This window comes from Indicator indicator, chromosome 20, assembly GCF_027791375.1.
Source record: "Indicator indicator isolate 239-I01 chromosome 20, UM_Iind_1.1, whole genome shotgun sequence".
NCBI lineage: Eukaryota > Metazoa > Chordata > Aves > Piciformes > Indicatoridae > Indicator > Indicator indicator.
The window spans coordinates 12434252-12451916 of record NC_072029.1 but is presented as its reverse complement, the minus strand read 5'-3'; the positions used below and the strand labels follow the sequence as shown (position 1 = coordinate 12451916).

The 17665-nt window shown below is 41.3% G+C and overlaps 1 protein-coding gene across 1 annotated transcript; it reads left to right on the top strand.

Moving 5' to 3' along the window:
- The first annotated feature begins 144 nt into the window (after positions 1-144).
- Positions 145-12830, top strand: MASTL (microtubule associated serine/threonine kinase like). Its single transcript, XM_054390135.1, has 13 exons — positions 145-273; positions 1525-1662; positions 2916-3055; positions 3817-3905; positions 5184-5290; positions 6022-6154; positions 6560-6732; positions 7837-9066; positions 9530-9668; positions 10052-10066; positions 11769-11882; positions 11971-12072; positions 12673-12830. The coding sequence occupies exons 2-13, from the start codon at positions 1528-1530 to the stop codon at positions 12828-12830; spliced, it is 2535 nt and encodes an 844-aa protein (XP_054246110.1). The 5' UTR covers positions 145-273; positions 1525-1527.
- Positions 12831-17665: the final 4835 nt, after the last annotated feature.

The window sequence follows — 17665 nt, the reverse complement described above, 5'->3', positions numbered from 1 at the left end:
CGGCCCGTTGGCCGGTGCCGCGCAGGGCGGGGCGGGAGCCGTTTGAATCGGCGCGGGAAGCCAGGGCCCGGCGGAGCCATGGGGACGGTGGGGCCGGCGGCAGAGGAGGAAGAGGGTGCTGCCGCCGTTGCTACTGCTGCTGCCGGCCCGACGCGCATCGAAGTTCCCCGGCCCCCCTCTATCGAGGAGTTCACCATCGTGAAGCCCATCAGCCGCGGCGCTTTCGGCAAGGTGTACCTGGGCCGTAAGGCGGGGAGGCTCTACGCCGTGAAGGTGAGGGACCGTCTGAGGCCAGGGCCGCTTCCCGCTCTGCGGCCCTCCGAGCCCTCTCCCAGCTCTCTCGCTGCCTGAAATCGTGGTGCCGCCGCTCTCCGGTTTGTTCAATCCTATGTGGTAAAGGGATATCCCGCGGGTAGAGGGCAGACGCCCCGCGGAGGCCTCTGCCGGCAGGCCCCTGGGTTGCTTGGACACGATCCCCCCCATCCCGCCCCCCTTTCTCAGAAGCCAAGGACCTGTAAGATGTGTTGTTGGCATGTCCGTGTTTACCTCTCTTCAAGTTCCTGTTCGCCTGGAAGCTTTGGTTGGGAGGCTTCCGGTAGCAGCTGCTTTTGGAAGTACCTTAAGTATGGCGGAAACTATTCCCAAAGCCTCCAAAGCGTCAGCGCGCGGTTTGCTTCTTGCTTGTAAATACTTGTGACTGCCTGCAGACAGCTGTGCCGCTGGGAGGGCGTTCCCACGTGTGTTCAGGAATTAGAACCTGCCTCTGAGATACATAAAGAGATCAAATTAGATCTTTTTCTGACTATGCTTTAAAAAAAAAAACCAAAAAAACCCCCAAACTTGCGTTTTCTATGTTGTTACATAAAGGACAAACTAAGGTTGGCAGTAGTAAAAAATTTACCGATGGCTTGTGCAAGTTTGACTTTGTAATTAAAAGGATTATAGCCAGCCACAGAGTACTTAAAAAAGGAAATGTGAAAATAGTCATGCTAAGATGTTTGCCTTCAGAGCTATATATGTCTATTGGCATGAGTTTATTAAAAGCATTTTGAGGTGAAAACCTTTGTGTAAATCATTGTGTCCTATTGCAGTGAAGTTTATGGATTGTTTACAGCTACAACACTTAAAAAGGGCTAAATATTTATACAGTTAAGGTCAACACTTGTTACAAATGTAGTTCTAGATATTGAAACAGGATGGTTTGCTCCTGTGCTATATTTTCAGTCCTTAGCCTTTGAAGAGATGGGAAGACTTGTTCAGTGTTTGGATATACACTTGCTGATCACACACGTTTTCTAGCCTGTGCAATTGCAGTAAATATTATTAGTGTGACTTCCGTTCAGGACTGAATTGAAAACATTTTTTAATAACCTAGGTGTTAAAATTGACTGTATATGAAGTTACTGTTCTGTTTTATGTGTATACACATATGCAAATTTGAAGTGCAGAGATAAATGATTTGACTAAGGAACTGTGGGTGGAGCAAAGACAAGAGCATTTACTTGATTTTGTTTTGTTTTTAAGGTGATGAAAAAAGCAGACATGATCAACAAAAACATGGTTCACCAGGTCCAGGCAGAGCGGGATGCACTGGCTCTCAGTAAAAGTCCTTTCATTGTGCACTTATACTACTCGCTCCAGTCAGCTAATAACATCTATTTAGTGAGTAAATAAATGACTATGGTCTTTTATGATAGTGTTGAAAATGTAGTGCATAACTACAGCCATGTCTGAAAACATAGTTGTATGGTAGGGAGTGCGTATTCTTTGATCACTTCTACTGTTTTCTTAGAATGGTGAAATATTTTTCTTCCCCTGGTACCTTTGAGGTCTTTCTGCCTCTGTTCCCTTTACTGGAGAGTCTTTTCTAATAGCTAATCTATTTTAGAAAAATATGTAAATCTTAAGGAAAGCAGAAGAAGAAACCATTCTGTTCAAGCAGCATCTGAGTGACTGGAAGATATCACTTAAAGGAATTTTTTATTTGTTGCCTGTACTTCAAATTCATTATGGTAGTTGGTCTATATGACAAGAGGATAATTATGGCAAAATTAAGTGTTAGTCCACATGGAGCACTGTGGAATACAGTAGGACTTCAATGTGATATACTTCCTACACACAAAGATAGTGTGTACTGTCTACAAAGGCTCTGGTTTGCTGTAAGCAGACTCTGATCAGCTTGATTAAATTCTGAGACAAAGTTGCTGTGCACTCCTACACAGTGCATTTTGAGGGTAAACGAAGGTTGCTTTTCCTGGCATTAAAGTCAGTTTCTGAAACCCTGCTAACATTTCTTATCCTGAATATAATATGGGGCCATAATAGTGTGTGGGTTCCTTTTTTTTATATCTATTTTTTAGACACTTTTTCATGTCTTAAATGCACAGTAGCTTTCACTGCATACATGTCTAGACATTTGTACTTACTTCATAAGGCTCAGGTGTGAATTTAGTATTGTATATCAACACTTGAAAAATAAAATCATTGACAAACCTGCTCTCTATACAAATCAATATCAATGGCATTTTGGTTTCAGGCCTTGAGTTTAACAGAAGTGCTTTGCAGTTTCTTTTCTATACTAGAGAAATCTTTCAGAAGTTAATTAAAAAGCTGAATACAGTGGTTATTTGAGGGCTGAATACACAACACAGGCTGGGCAAGTAATATAAAAATAGGTAGGCAAGTAATCTAAAAATAGGTAAAGGGTCTATTAAAAGAAAAAGATCCTTGTTCTCTGAGGTTTTGCTTATTGTAGCCAAGTGAAAAGTATTTTGTAGGACATTAAGTTCACACAAGGAAGCTTTTCTCAGCTTCTGCTCTTTGAAATTGTTTTCTTAGAAGTGAAAGCTGCTTTATATTGCTTTCAAATTTGAAATGTATTCTAAAATGTTAAATTTGAAATACTTGATTGGCAGGTGATGGAGTACCTTATTGGTGGAGATGTCAAGTCTCTTCTCCATATTTATGGGTATTTTGATGAAGAAATGACTATCAAATATATTTCTGAAGCAGCACTGGCTCTAGACTATCTTCACAGGCACGGGATAATCCACAGGTAACACTTTTAAAAAATTTCTTACAAATAAGTCTTTGTTATTTTTTAGTTTTATTTTTTTTTCACTCAAATACAAAACCTGTCACCATTCCATAGTAACATTTCCTGGAGTTTCTGGAATCTCCTTTTGCCTCTGTACTGCAGCAATGTTGTGAAACAACACCTGAAATGAAATCTGTCCATATGTTAAGCAGACAGATGCACACAACCTTCTTCTGCCTGTGTGCTCTTCCCTCAGTAATCAGTGTGTTAGATATGCTGCCTTTTAGGTGGTGTCTCCCCTGAAGCCTTTGAATGACTTAGTTCAGGAACCCTCTGGATGCTGCAAGCCTCTGACTGTAGGACAAAGGGACAATGACTACCCTAATGCTGCCCCTGTAGTGAGTTCTTTGCTACATCCAGTGGTGCCTACAGAGCACACATGAGAACTTTTGCTGGAAGTTTTCTTGTCATCAGCATTTTTCATGTGTAGGAGCTGCGCAGTGGTAAATGTGATTGTAGTACTCATGAGGAACACTAAAACCTGCTGAAACACAGAATTTGCACCTCTTTCAACATTCACTGGCTTTACAAGGCCTGAGGTGTTTGTGCAGTATTTAGGTAGATGTGTTTAATTGTTCTGGTGTACTCCTCCAGTTGGAGCCTTCTGGCTAAGAAGTCTTGCTGAGAAACAGCTATAACCAATGTTTTGTATTGAGTGTTAACTTCTTAATATTATTCAGTTGTCCTTTTGCTGACTTCAACCACGTTTCTGTCTTCAGGGACCTGAAACCGGACAATATGCTCATTTCTAATCAGGGCCATATAAAGTTGACAGACTTTGGACTTTCCAGAGTTACTCTGAACAGAGGTGAGAGATGTCAGTATCCTTTTGTTGGCATTGGAATGTATTTCTGTCTTGTTCCATATTCATGAATGCGTTGCATTCCCAGAGAAGGCAGCTTTCAATTAACTAAGCCCAAATGCTGCACTAATATCTAGTTTTCAGTAGGTAAGTACTGGTAAGCTGAGGGTCTGCTCTACGCATTACACTTCAGAGGCTAAAATTTATTCTTTGGGACAGTGATGTATGAAGTCTGATCTAGAGGTGTTTCTCTTGAGGTGTATGGATTTCAAAGTTTTCTATGAAGCCCACTAAGGGAATTCAAATAGTGAATGAATAATTCTGGCTTTTTCTTGTTGTACCTCTGGCTATTTCTGTCCTTTGGTGCATGTTTCTCTGTCTTTGCGTATATTTTCCAGCCTGAGCTGCACAATTTCAGACGTTAATGTGAGGGACAGGAAGAGGTTGTGAGTGCTACCAGAAGATGATAAATGAGTGCTTTAGCATATGGACATACTGTCTTGAAGTAGCAGAAAATATAACTGAGTAGTCAATAGGCTGTGCAGCTCTTGAGGTGAGCAGTCCGTTCCTCAGCTAGCTGACACTTCTGATGCCTTAGCCCCATCAGCCACACTAATGCTGCATAGCACGAGCTCAGTTTTTTGAGACAGCTGCTGGTGGGCACATCCCTTTATGTAGTTAAAGGAACAAAGAAATTCAGTCATTTGTGGAGTTCAATATGGAGGGCCTTAAGAGTATAAAGGAAAATCCAAAGTAGACTGTTACCTATACTCCTTTAATTTGTAAGTTCTAATGGGAGAAATTACTGTGTCTAGTGGAACATATGTAAGCTGTAAGTCTACCTACCTTTAATGAGCAAAAGATGGCATCTAAGGTTGAATTTTCATGTATGAAAATATGTAGCCTTTTTGAGGTGCCTTCAAGAGTGAATGCAAACTTTGAATCAGATTTACCATCTTAGCCCACTGGCTATAGGCCGGAATTGCTGCCTAAAAATCATGGTTGGCTATCAAGTTAGAAAACTTGATATATATATATCTATCTATCTCAGTTTCCATGTTTATAAACTGTAACTTTATGGTGACTGTATAGGTAGAAACAGCTGGTTATGTCCTCCTTTGGTTTTGGTGGCTTCTTTTGTATGTTTGTTCAGTAGGTGACTAATTTTTTTTTCTCCTGCTTGATAAAACTGAAGGAAATGCTCATAGATTTTGCTTATTTAATATCAAAAGGAAAACCTGACCTGTTTGTGTTTGTGGGTTTGGGGTTTTTTTCTGCTTTTAGAGATAAATATGATAGATATCCTCACTACACCATCAATGGCAAAGCCAAAACAAGACTACTCACGTACTCCAGGACAATTGTTGTCTCTCATCAGTTCTCTGGGGTTTGTAAGTAATTTTCATTCTTTGAAGTACTTGATTCTTTTAGTTTGTTTTAGTACCTTAAATTCTGCTGGCTGATAGAATGACTTCTGTTTCCAGCAGCTTGAAGGTCTGCAGTGAATACTTTGAACTGTATATCCTAGAATCGTTAAGGTTGGAAAAGGCCTCTGAGACAGAGTCCAAGCATTACCTGACGCTGCCGAGTCCACCATTAAACTGTGTCCCTAAGCACCACATCTACATATTTTTTGAACACTTGCAGGGATGGTGATCCCACCATTTCCCTGAACAGCACGTTCCAGTGCTTAACCATCCTTTAGTGAAGTAATTTCCAAATGTCCAATCTGAGAACTCTGGTGCAGCTGAAGGCCTTTTCTTCTCATTCTGTTGCTTCTTACCTGGGAGAAAGACTGATCCCCACCTGACTCCAGCCTCATTTCAGGTAGCTTTGAAGAGTGAACAGCCTTTTCTCCAGGCTGAACAACCCCAGTTCCCTCAGCTGCTCGTCAGAATACTTGTGCTCTTGACCTTTCACCAATTGCATTGCCCTTCCTTGGACATGCTCTAGAAACTCAGTGTCTTTCAAACTGCTGACTATCAGTTGTGATTCAAAAAAATGTGAATGAGAAGGCTAAACTCCAATGCAAACATAAAGAACATGTGAAGTTACACTCTCAATCCTGGATGTTTTGTTCATGCTCCATTAACTTTTAACTGTGTTTCTTCCTGCTTGATAGTATACTCCTGTTGGAATGAAAATGCCAGAGCACGATTCAAGTAAATCATCTGACAGTCTGCATGGACTACTTTATCCCTTGCATACCATCCCAAAGGAAACTACCCCTCTTTCCAGTAAATTATTCAAAACATGTGAGTATACCAAGCCTTGTGTACTGAGTGATACTGTCTGGAAGGTTGTGATCTCTTAATTTTATGTGACTAGCTTGGACCCGTTTTTCATAAAAGGTGTGCTTCCATCAGTGTCTTGCTGTCTACTGTTCCTCCAGTCCTCAAAGTCTGATACTTTTTCACCTACATGGCGTATGTCATCTTCTGATACATTCTTTCAAATGCAAAATGAGCCTTTCAGGATTTTACAGAAAGCGGCAGTTCTTGACACCCTTTCATTGAAAGTAATTTTAAACAGCAATGATGTCATGCTTTGCTTTCCATAATTTCCTGTGTGAAACTTGATGTAGTGTGAAGTTGGTTAATATGTTGCTGTTTTGTTTCAACACTTGATTTTTATTTATTTATTTTTATTTTCCTCTCAAGGTCTTGATACTTCTCAACTAACTCCTGTGATGCCAGTGAGAAGTTTAACTGCCTCTCTGCTGCAGTCAAGAAACAGGTTTGGTACCTCCAGTGCCAGCAGTCAGTCACACGCCTGCCTGTCCGGTATGGAATCAGAGAGCTGCAGCAGCCCCAGGTGGGAGAGAGATGTAGAGGTCAGGACTGTTTCATCTTCCCACTCTACATTTGAATTGGCTTGTACTTGTATGTGCACTGTTGCAGATCTCATCTACTTGCTTTCTGCAGTGATTTCAAGCATATAGAAGCTTTTCTACAGGAGTAGGGGTTGTAACCTTCGAGTAGGAATTTTGGATCAAACTAGTATTTTTTTCTTCAAATAGTCCCGTGCAGTGTAACAGGCAAAGTGAGTGCCATTTAGCCTGCAGCAAATGAGTGAAGGAGAAGGCTTCTGCTGGCACTGATTTAGTCCTGTTCTTCACACAGGTGGGCAAAGCTGGGAGCACTGGCTCTTTGGAAGCTGACCTTATCCCTACAGCTTTATTAGCTCAGTTTGTAGACATAATAATTTCTTTAAAAGGCAGAAGTAGGGAAAAATAATACACTTCAAACTTCTGGCCACTAAAAACATTTAAGGTTTATATTACTGAGGGGTTTTGTGTCAGTTAATCCAACACCAGTAATTACAGCTGATATGAAATACCTCCTGTCTTAAACTGTTAATGAAATTCTGTACTTACACAGACCTTCAAGAAAATGCTGCTGTGCTCTGTAGTCCCTTGGCACAATTACTGTTTAGATCACAGACAAACTTATACTTAAATAGTTTATAATTGTTTAATCTGTCCGTTTCCCTGGTGTTAGTATTTTTACTAAAACAGTAGTAATATCAAACTTCTTTTTTTCATCTCTGAAGTTGTAATATGCCATAGGGTTTACGGTGGGGTTCTTTGTTTTGGGGTTTCTTAGAAACTAAGAACTTCTTAACAAAAATCACAAAACCAACTTCAATTCTTGTATGTTTTGAGCCTTAGGCACTTAAAAATACTACTTGTACCATTGTATTCTAGCAAACTTATTTTAGGATCTTAAAAAAAAAAAAAGTAAAATTATTCCTGATTTAGTTTTGCCTTTTTTTTCTGTATGTCATATTTGTCACTACTAGTGGCTACCAAGAGCAAGTAATGCTTGCCATTTTGTAGTTGTGTGGAAGTGGAAATAAGGTATTTTAAAGAATACAACTCCATAGAGCTGTAGCCCTATTTTTCTCAATACTCAAAATGTCATGTGCTCACTTGCAGCAAAGTGAAGATAAGCTATGTTCTACAACAGGCGAAACAGCTCTCCTTTCCAGTGCAGAATTTCTGAACAGCAAAGGTGTTAAAAACTTAATGAAAAAAGAGCTGGAGTCTGCCATTTCTCCCTTCAGCAGCAATGATTCTGGCAGAAGGCAGCAGCTGGGAAGTGAACATTCTCATGTAATAGATACTCCCGTGACCACACTGGATGTGAAAGGCATAGTCGGAAAATGTCTTTCTGAAAGAAAGATTTGGGAAGAAAAGCTCCTTATAAATAAAAGAGAGATGGCTAATGAAACAGCAGAAGCTTCCAATCAACAGCAGTCACCTTCAAGGCAGAATGAGCCTGTCGAGCCTCTCGAAGACGACGTTTTTGAAAAGCCAGGTGTGAAAAGAAGCTTTGCACTAGTGGACACCAGTCCTTGTCAGGAACTTAACTATGTTAAAAAAAGCAATGTGGAATATAAGCGTGGCTGTCAGATCTTGGAGTTTCCAGCAAGCAAAAGGACAGGTTTGACAGCAGAAATTCAATCCTTGATACTCTGTGAGGATGGACACCTACGTGACCCCTGCGAAAGCAGGAGCAAGGAGGAAATGAAGAGTTTTATTGGTAACCAGCCAACAGTTAAAAACCAACTTACTCCAACTATTGCTAAAAATCTCATGTGTGATCTGGATGCAGACTGTGAAAAGCAGGATAGAAAAGAGTACGTGAACTTGAGTTTCTTGGGCACTGATGACGAAAAACCTTTAGGAATCCTCAGTGCAGATCTTGAGTTAACAGAAATGTCTGTTACTGAAAGCCATTTAGAAAAGCAGCTTTCAGATTTGGACAGAAGCGTGAAAGACCTCTCCTTTGAGGAACCAAAGGCAGAAGGTGTGCTGGTGACATCTCCAGAGTCCCGAGATGCCTTGCAAAATGGAGAGGAAGCACATACTATCCAGGACAGCGAGCTCTTGCACCATGACAAGGATAATGACCAAAAACACATGGAAGAAACTTCCCTTGATGCAGTATTTTCTCCTTCAGAAAAGGTCATGGAAGCACTGAGTGCCTTCAAAAAAAATGCTGTTGTTTTTCGAAGCTATAATAGTCCAATTAATCTATCCAACATGTCTGAGCCATGCAGCATGACTTCCTTAGATATAATGGAGCTTTCACCTGCTTGCAGTGGCTCTTACCCAACAGCTATTACTCCATTACAGAAAGGAAGACCATACAGGGCCTATCAGGTATGTAAGGAGATATGCAGAAACTTTGTGCATGTATTAGATATTACTGATCTGAAATTATTTCAGTTGTTAACTTCGGCAAAACAAGTAGTTTGGGGTAGTCTGTCAAAGTGACCTTGGACTTGTGTGGCTAAAGTTCATTTCTGTAAGAGCTTAGAAGTAAGTGTGTCCACTGGTTTACCTCCAGCTCAACATGTCTGTCCACCTCCCTGAGTAATCCTTCACTCTCACAGGCAACTGCTCTGTTGTCTCTTCCAGCTTGTAGTGCAGAGCGGTGTTCCCTATGAATAGTTGCAGGTTTGCTGATGTAATGAGGAGTCTTTGATTTGATTTATTATTTGGTTGGTTGGCATCACCTGTTGTACCCATTACTAAACACCTGTTATATCCATTACTAAACCTTGAGATAGGAGTTTCTCAGCTGGCGTTGTTTAACATCTGACATCTTTGTGGCATCTTTAAGACGCCTCGTCAGGGAGATGCTGGTGCACCACACAGGACCCCAAAGAGTGTAAGAAGAGGAGCTGCCCCAGTGGAAGGTGAACGCATCCTAGGGACCCCAGACTATCTGGCACCTGAGCTGCTTTTGACAAAATCTCATGGTAAGGCAGACAAACATGGAGTTTGTAAATACTTGGAGGGTGACATAGTTACATTTCTGTATGTCTCTAGAGCTCTAAACCCTCAAGTAACATAATAGGTATCTTCAGTAAAGCCAGAGTTTTCTGGCTTTGGAACTCAAATTTTCTGTCACTGTTTCTGCTTGTAAGTGTAGCTGTGATCCTAAACTAGAATCAAGTTATGAAACTATTTCTGTTTCTAACTCAGATTTAACATTGTCACTTTCCTTTTATTGTTGAGCTACTATCTCAAGAGGAAAAAAAAAATCTGCATTCCTATGGCTTCAGAGAATCGTACTTGTTTGTGTTTGGTAGGGGTTTTTTGCAATAATGGTAATGTTCTTCATTGTTTTTTTCATATGCAGGGACTCTGATCTCTGGTGAGTTTGATACATGCTGTGCAGAAATGTGCTCAGCATAACTGAACAGTCAAAGCATAACTAGATCACAATTTCCAAGAAATCTGTCTGGGTGAACAATGCTTCAGATATGTCCAATGTGCACTCCACATAAGGAAATATGATGCTTCCTCAAAAGATCCAGGAACCATCAGCATCACTATGACTGGGCTATCAGAAATCACACCTAAGGAGTCTCCTTCTCTGGAGGTTTTCCAAACCCACCTGGATGCATTCCTCTGCAGACTACACTAAGTGATCCTGCTTTGGCAGGGCCTGCTGATCTCTTGATGTCCCTTCCAACCTCTAATGCACTATGATACTTCAGGAATAAAGTTGCCATTGGCATTGTGTAACAGAACATAAACCAGAGACACTTTCTCATTGCCTCCTTTCACTTCATGCACTGATACACTGTGTGTGAGTGAAGAAGGTTCAAGACCTGGTACTTCTGTTCCTTGTTTGCAGGGGTGTGGTAGGAGTTAATCTCATCTTTAGTTAACCTTCCATAGATTCATAGAATGGTTTGTATCATCTAGTTGCAACCTCCCTTCTATGAGCAGGGACACCCTCCACTAGACCAGCTGAAACCTGTGTTACTACATGGTTCGGAGTTGTGATCTTGTTAGGCTTTGACTGAAGTAGGGAATATTATCTGAACACTCGAGTACTTCTAACAGTGGATGCGATCTCACTGCTCTGATGCTTAGCTTGGTGGGGCACTTATGCTGCTATTCAAAGCTGCTAGAAGTGCATTGCATTACTAGGTACACATTTCAGTTTTCAGCTGTTCTAAATTTAGTCAGTAGTCCTTTTGAAATGGCTTAAAACATTTGGGTTTTTAACTTGGAAGTTGGTTATTTGGTTTTCATATGCCAAAAGCCACAAAAAACTACACTTTGTTTCAAAGATTCTTTTTTTTTTTTTTTTCAGTAAGTATGGCATCTATTCTTTATACAGTGGAGTGGGCATGGCTTAAAGGTGCAGAAAGCTCAGAATGCATGCAGTGGTGTCTGGGGTTGCTTTGCCTTCTTGTTTTTAAGTAGGTTAACAAAATGAGTTTGGGGAGGGGGAAAAAAACTAGAAGGTGGAAAACCGAAATTGCTTAATAAAGGAGAGGTGGCTACTAACACATTGCCCTTATCAGCTGTAGTGTAGTGGAAAGTGACTCCAGCTGCTTGTCTGCTGACTTGTCTCTGCAACCTGTTGTCAGTGTTTTGATGTAAGTTTAGACAAATGAAAACTAAGTTCAGTAGTTTGGATTCTTGGAGTCCTCTCAAAGAACCAAGAGGAAGATGTAGGTCACAACGCAGAGCATTCATCTAGGCTGTGGAGCAGGTGTTAAAAGTCAGCTGTTTCTTCTCGCAACACAATCTCTTGGGCACATCAGCTCCTGCATTCTCTGTGACAGGTGTCTATAATTAGATTGTTCTTAAGAGCCCCCTTGCTTTTATCAGTAAAAGCAGGTATTACCTGTAATGAATTAAGGATACAACTGGCTTTAAGAAGCCCTGTAATATATTTTCTGCATGATTATTAAGTGCAACTTATTTTGTCTCTTTATTTTCAACAGTTTTTTTCAGGATTTAAACACTCCTCAGTTTCTGCCACAGCTAACCTTCAAGTCTTTGCAATTATAATTAAACCTTTGTGTCAGTGTAATGACTTGGGTTTCTCTTATCAGATTCTGCTGTGGACTGGTGGGCCCTTGGAGTCTGCCTGTTCGAGTTTCTAACTGGAGTTCCACCTTTTAATGATGAAACCCCCACACAAGTCTTCCAAAACATTTTAAGAAGAGGTAATCAGTTTCATTAACTAGGGGAAGTATGCAGTGCCAACATTTGGTTTATGGTTTGAGTTACTGACTCATCTGCATCTCTCTGTAGATATTCCCTGGCCTGAGGGGGAGGAGAAGCTGTCTGGTAACGCCCAAAATGCAATAGACATTCTTCTAACCATTGACAGCACCAAGAGAGCTGGTCTGAAGGGTTGGTATCAAAACTCCCTAATTAACAATCTCAAAGTGGTGATGTCTTTCTTCTGAAACTTAAACTCTTTAGGTTCCATGTATGGTACCAGAACAAGCTGTCGTCTTGTCTGTATTTCTTGTGTTTTGCCCTTTGGAATGAGGAATTCACTTTTTAGGGTGTGGGGAGTGCATTTTTTTTTTTAATTGAACTTCTGTTTTAGTGCTGGTTTTGCTGTGGCTGTTTAATGTTTTGACATCTGATGTTCCAAAGGTTATTCTTACATAACTAAATAACAGGTATTTGCTGGGTTTGACCTAACTGATTTTAGGAACCTTGATTAAAAGCACCCTACAGAAGTTAATGCAAAGGAACTTTTTCTTGGGAGTCAGCCTGTCTCTACTGAGTGTAGGAGAACACAGACAATGTGTTACACAAAACCTCTGTAGAAGAACTCTAAGTACTTGAGGTTTGCAGTAATTGAAGCCCAGCTGCAATTTGTGTGTGAGTTTCCAAAAGGGGGAAAATAGAGCAAATTTGAGTTGCCCACTGAGGGGACAAAGTGACTATGGGCCTTGAACAAAAGGAGGCTCACAATGCTTCTATCAACTTCTGTTGCAGAACTGAAGCAGCACCCTCTCTTCCATGGTGTGGACTGGGATAATCTACAGAATCAAGCGATGCCCTTCATACCTCAGCCAGATGATGAAACAGACACCTCCTACTTTGATGCCAGGAACAACGCTCAGCACCTGACTGTGTCTGGGTTTAGTTTATAGCATCATGATAAGCAAACTGCTCTGGTTTTGCACACTTGCAGGTTGTCCTGTAACACTAGTTTGTCTGAACTACATTTCCTTGCCAGATGTAGGGTTCTTTTATCAGGCTGTTTTTATTGTTGTGCCCTTTATTCTCAAGGGAAGCTACTGTACAGAACTTGGCTAGTATCAAGTGCCTTCATGCTGCTCCCTTACTGCACCTTGCTAAGATGCCCGAGTATTGTATTCCTTGGAGCAATGATGGGGCTTCCCAACTCCGTTTAGGAAGTGTGAAGTTATGTCCCACATAAAGGTAATAGGGAAAGGATGTAAGTGTATACTAATTACCTAATTATAAGTCACCTATTGGTGGCTCAGGTGCTGGCAGCCGGGTTTGGGAGCAGCCCTGTCTATTGCAGTGTGAACAGATGTCCACTGAGCAGAGCTGATGTTCCTGTTGGAGATGGAAAATGGAAATCTTAACACAACATGGAAACTTCTGTGTTTTAACCTTTGCTGGATAAGCTAGAGACAGTGTTCTAGGTTAGGGAGGCTAGCTGTGGCATGTGAGATAAGCAGTGGTCTCGCTGGTGGTTACACTTTCCTAGGCAAAAGGAGCAGGGAGAGGATATGTGGAGCAAGTCTGCTAAACAAATGCTGTGTTTCAGTTCCTGCACTTGTAACCATGTGTGCTGTATGAAGAGGGGCTGAATGTTTTAGCAACTGCTTGTTTTAAGTAGAAGATGCTGTGTCTGTGCTCACTCCTGTCAGATGATAATCACCCAGGTGTTAGCTAACAAGTGAAGTATTAGTCCTATTGAAGCTGCTATACATTAAAGACTGTAATGCATTGCATGTTGAGGATGCTCTGTAACTCCCACCCAGCTCTGGGGTTTTTACCTGAACTCAAATGATAAGGGCAGGTTTGGTATTAGCAAACCTAAGGAGGGGGAGAGTGTAAACTGACTTCTAAATGCCACACAGCCTTACATCTGCCAGGCTTTAGCCATACCTACAATGTGCAATGTTTGGAGGTTGAGATAATGAAATGCTGCCATGTCTTTTGAGCTTGCAGCACAATCTGGTCTGTGTGGTTACTTAGTGTAAAATCCATTATTTTCCTCTCTATTGTATTCCCAAAAAATTGACCTTCAACACTTAACGTAAATCTAAAATAAAATACTGCAGTCCTGCTGTACCTTGTTTCTGCACTTTAGTTGTGTTTTTGACCCTGCTGTGGGGGGGTGGGAGGTGGAGTGGTTGTTTGCCCCTGCTTCAGCAAAAACTCTTTAGAGGTAGGTGTACTCATAGGTGGTAGGTGTATAAATGTTGGAAATAAGAAAGCATAACTTGCTGCTAAGCTTCTGCTTCACACTGGAGCCAGCAGGCTCCTCTCTGGAGCCTGAGTAGCCAGGCTACAGCACTTATTACCCAGTAAGAAAGTTCAGGATAAAATAGCAAATATTAAGGGATTGGTTTATTGAAACATGAATAAATAACAAGGATGGCACATGCCTACATTTCTTTCAGGGGCAGGTAACAGTTCAGTATCTTGGAGGATGTCTCTACCACCTCTAAAAGCTAGACATGGACATGTCATGGGTAGAAAGTAGGGGAGGAGGCACTCCTGGGTGCTTCATCCTGTCATGAGCTACACTGCTTCAGGAGGTGGTTTTTAAAGGGACCTTCAAGCTTCAGTATCCTTCCTGTATAGTAATTTCTATCATTTTATGGTAAGAAGTCAAATACTTGAACTTCAAGCTTACAGGCACGATGGCTTCAGGTCACAGCAGAAGCTTTGTCCAAACCTGAGTTTTCAGTACATTTCATGCCAAAACTCATCTCTGGCACCCGGAACCACCTGAGTGTTACAGCAGTCTTCAAAGAGGTTCTTTACGTTTTTTCAATTCAGCTTTACAATAAGAAGAAGGGGAAAGGAACTCTGAAAAACACCCTGTACTTAACTAAAAACAAGATTAAAATTGCTCTGGTAAAACAAACATTGAGTTCTGTGGTTACATTTTTATACAGTAGAGCTGTATAAAATGTGTATGTTGTATGAAAAATGTTTTCCAAACTATAAACGATTTTCAGGAAGGACAAAAGATAAAACTTCCCTTGACAGTTCTGTTTGCATGAGGTGCACATCAGGAACAGGGTGGCATTCCTGAAGGTTCCTGAAGGATTCTAAGCACAGGTTATGGATAATGTAATTCTTTATAGCAAACGAATGTCTTAATCTTCTGTCAAATCTGAGTGCATCTCCCTTTTCCAGAGCTTCAGACAATATATTAACTTCTTTTAAAATTAGTGTAAAGCATGCCTTAGGTCAAACAGCCTGCACAAGGTTGTCACTGTTGGTTAATAAATGGGGGGGGGGGGGGCACCAAAATTAGCTGAACAGTTTTGTTCTGAAAGGAAGTAGAAGGACAAAAGAAGAAAACTAGAACTGGTAATTTTCCTAACGTGACTTGGGCCAAGTCCACAACGGATTAGGGCAAGATTAAGTCTTAATTTGACATAAACCGACAGCAGAACACAGTGCACTGAGCTCAGAGACACGCTTAGCAGGCTGGCTCCTCTCATCTGAAAGCAGCTTGTGCTTAAACTCTGCCTTTCAGCTCCAACCAGCTGCTGCCAGCAAGGACACGTTATCAGAGAGAAAAGTGTCAGGTGCAGCAGCTTCAGCTGGTTCCCTTGTCCCAGGCACTGCTCCACCCTTCCATTCCAGTTCCTCTGGTACAGCAGTGGCTCTAACTTTTGCTAGTGAGTGAAATCCATTCCCCAATCTCCTTCCCAGTACTAAAGGATTCAGCTTCCTTGCTGATCAGTTCAGTTGGGAATTTGCCTACTCTTTAGCAGCAAAAAGAACCAGTTACATTCCTCAGAGCTAGACTATTTTTTCCAACAGCTTACAAAGTATTGAATTTGTACTTTATTAGTGCTTTCATCTGATAATGTCTAACCCTGTGGAAAAACAGGCAGGGATGTAAAGTTATTTCTAGATTAAAGTGACAGTTTCGTACATTTTCACTTCCTCTTTTACAAAGATATTCTCTTCGCCATCTGACATCAGCAAGCCCAGTAATTACTGAAGGCTCATCCACAAGCACATTCCAAAATTAATGTTCTTATGATTTTGAGGATGGAATTAAGTTTATTTGTAGCCTAGGAGCTGTGAATCATCCAAGTTCCAGTAATGTTAGTCCTTCGAAGTTTAGCTCAAAGGTAGTACAAAATATTACTACAGCAGAAGGAATCATCCCAGATTCTGTGATTCCATGAGATTTTGAGAATTCCTTCACCTTCCAAGGCCATCTTCTCCCAGCAGTCTTTAAGCAACGTCATGAATTCTCAGTTCAGTTTTCTAGAAAAGGAACCAGATAAATTAATGTTCCTTCACAAAAGAGGTGATTTTTCATTTGCCTAAACAAATCAAAGTTATGTAAATGGCTTCAAATCCATTAAAATACAATACTGCTTCAGGAAATGTCAAAATGTGCCTTTTTAAGTTATAAAACAACCTGCAAGTCTACAGAACTGGCACAAATTGCACCAAGGAGCACAAAAGCCACTGGGAATTCTCAAGTGCAGATGAAATTCCTCCAAGCAGTCCCAGACCACAGCAGTCAGTGGTTTGCTGGCTCATGGCAGAGCAACACTTCCAGCTTGTTTTGCAGTGACTCAGAACATGCAGATAAAATCCTGAGCTGAATCTGAACAACTCTCAATGGTCATGATCATTAAAAATATGTTTCTATTTGTCATCTGGTTACAGAGCCCTCAGGGTTCAGATTTTCAAGCTGTCTTCAGTGGAGGCTCCAATAGGACTACTCAGATTTTCAGCACTAAGTACCCTATAAAGGAATGAGGCAGGTTAAGAGGCTCAGGAGCCTCAAGCAGCCAGAACAACCACACTGCAAGGTGCTGAGAGTGAGCAGGGCTGTTGGCTACAGAAGACCTTCTCCCCACCAGTTCCACAGTGTTTGCTCCACTGTGTGGAAGTTCAGGAGCTCCACAGGGTAGCACAGCATCCTGAGTTCAACATCAGAACTACACAGACATGGCCAGTAACTGCACATGCACAGCTGTGCCCAAAGCTTCCACACCTTGCAGAGTGCAAGCTGAAACTGGCAATGGGACAACAGAGAAGGACTCTTGTTTTGCAATCCCCTTTTCTCTGAGTGCATTTGATCAGCTTCCTACCCCTTGCTAAAGGAGATGAAACTCAATGGAAAAGGGTCACAGGAGGAGATAATCTTTACATTCTGGCCACAGGCTGATTTCTTCAGAAACAAAGAAGGTGTCTGAAGAAGACAGAAAATTGACTTGTTCTGTTCTTTAAGTTCATCTCAGATTAACATAGTCCATGAATGAGCAAACAAAACAAGGACTATCTGGGGCTGTGCTGTCTCTGTGGCTCACAGAGATGCTGGTATCACCATCAGTAGAACATGGTACAAATCCTGGTGCCCAGAACTCAAAAAGAATGTTCATAAATTGGAACATTCAGCAAAGAGCCACCAGAACCAGCCCAAGGCTGGAAAACAGCTCTACTAAAGTAAGATTCCACTTGCTCCATCTGTTTTGTTTAAGCAAGAGATTAAGAGATGACCTGGTGATAAGCAATAAAGTACCCACGGAAAATGCATCAGAAGCTCTCTGTCAAGTAGATAAAGATCTAGGAAAATCCAGTGGGTGAAAGCTGAAGCCAGACAAATCCAAACTACAAATAATGTACCATTTGCTTCCTCATTTAAGCTCTGAATCATTAGCACAATCCATCAGAGACAGTGCTGGAAAGGGCACTTTTCTACACGCCCATTTCTGACTGAGCCTGGCATTAATGGAGGGTG

What these genes read in the sequence shown, in the direction of transcription:
- MASTL (XM_054390135.1), top strand. Translation starts at nt 1,528, where the DNA reads ATGAAAAAAGCAGACATGATCAACAAAAACATGGTTCACCAGGTCCAG. An exon ending in GGTGGGAGAGAGATGTAGAG is followed by an intron (nt 6,733 to 7,836) that starts GTCAGGACTGTT and finishes GCTCACTTGCAG; the next exon opens with CAAAGTGAAGATAAGCTATG. An exon ending in CCAAAACATTTTAAGAAGAG is followed by an intron (nt 11,883 to 11,970) that starts GTAATCAGTTTC and finishes ATCTCTCTGTAG; the next exon opens with ATATTCCCTGGCCTGAGGGG.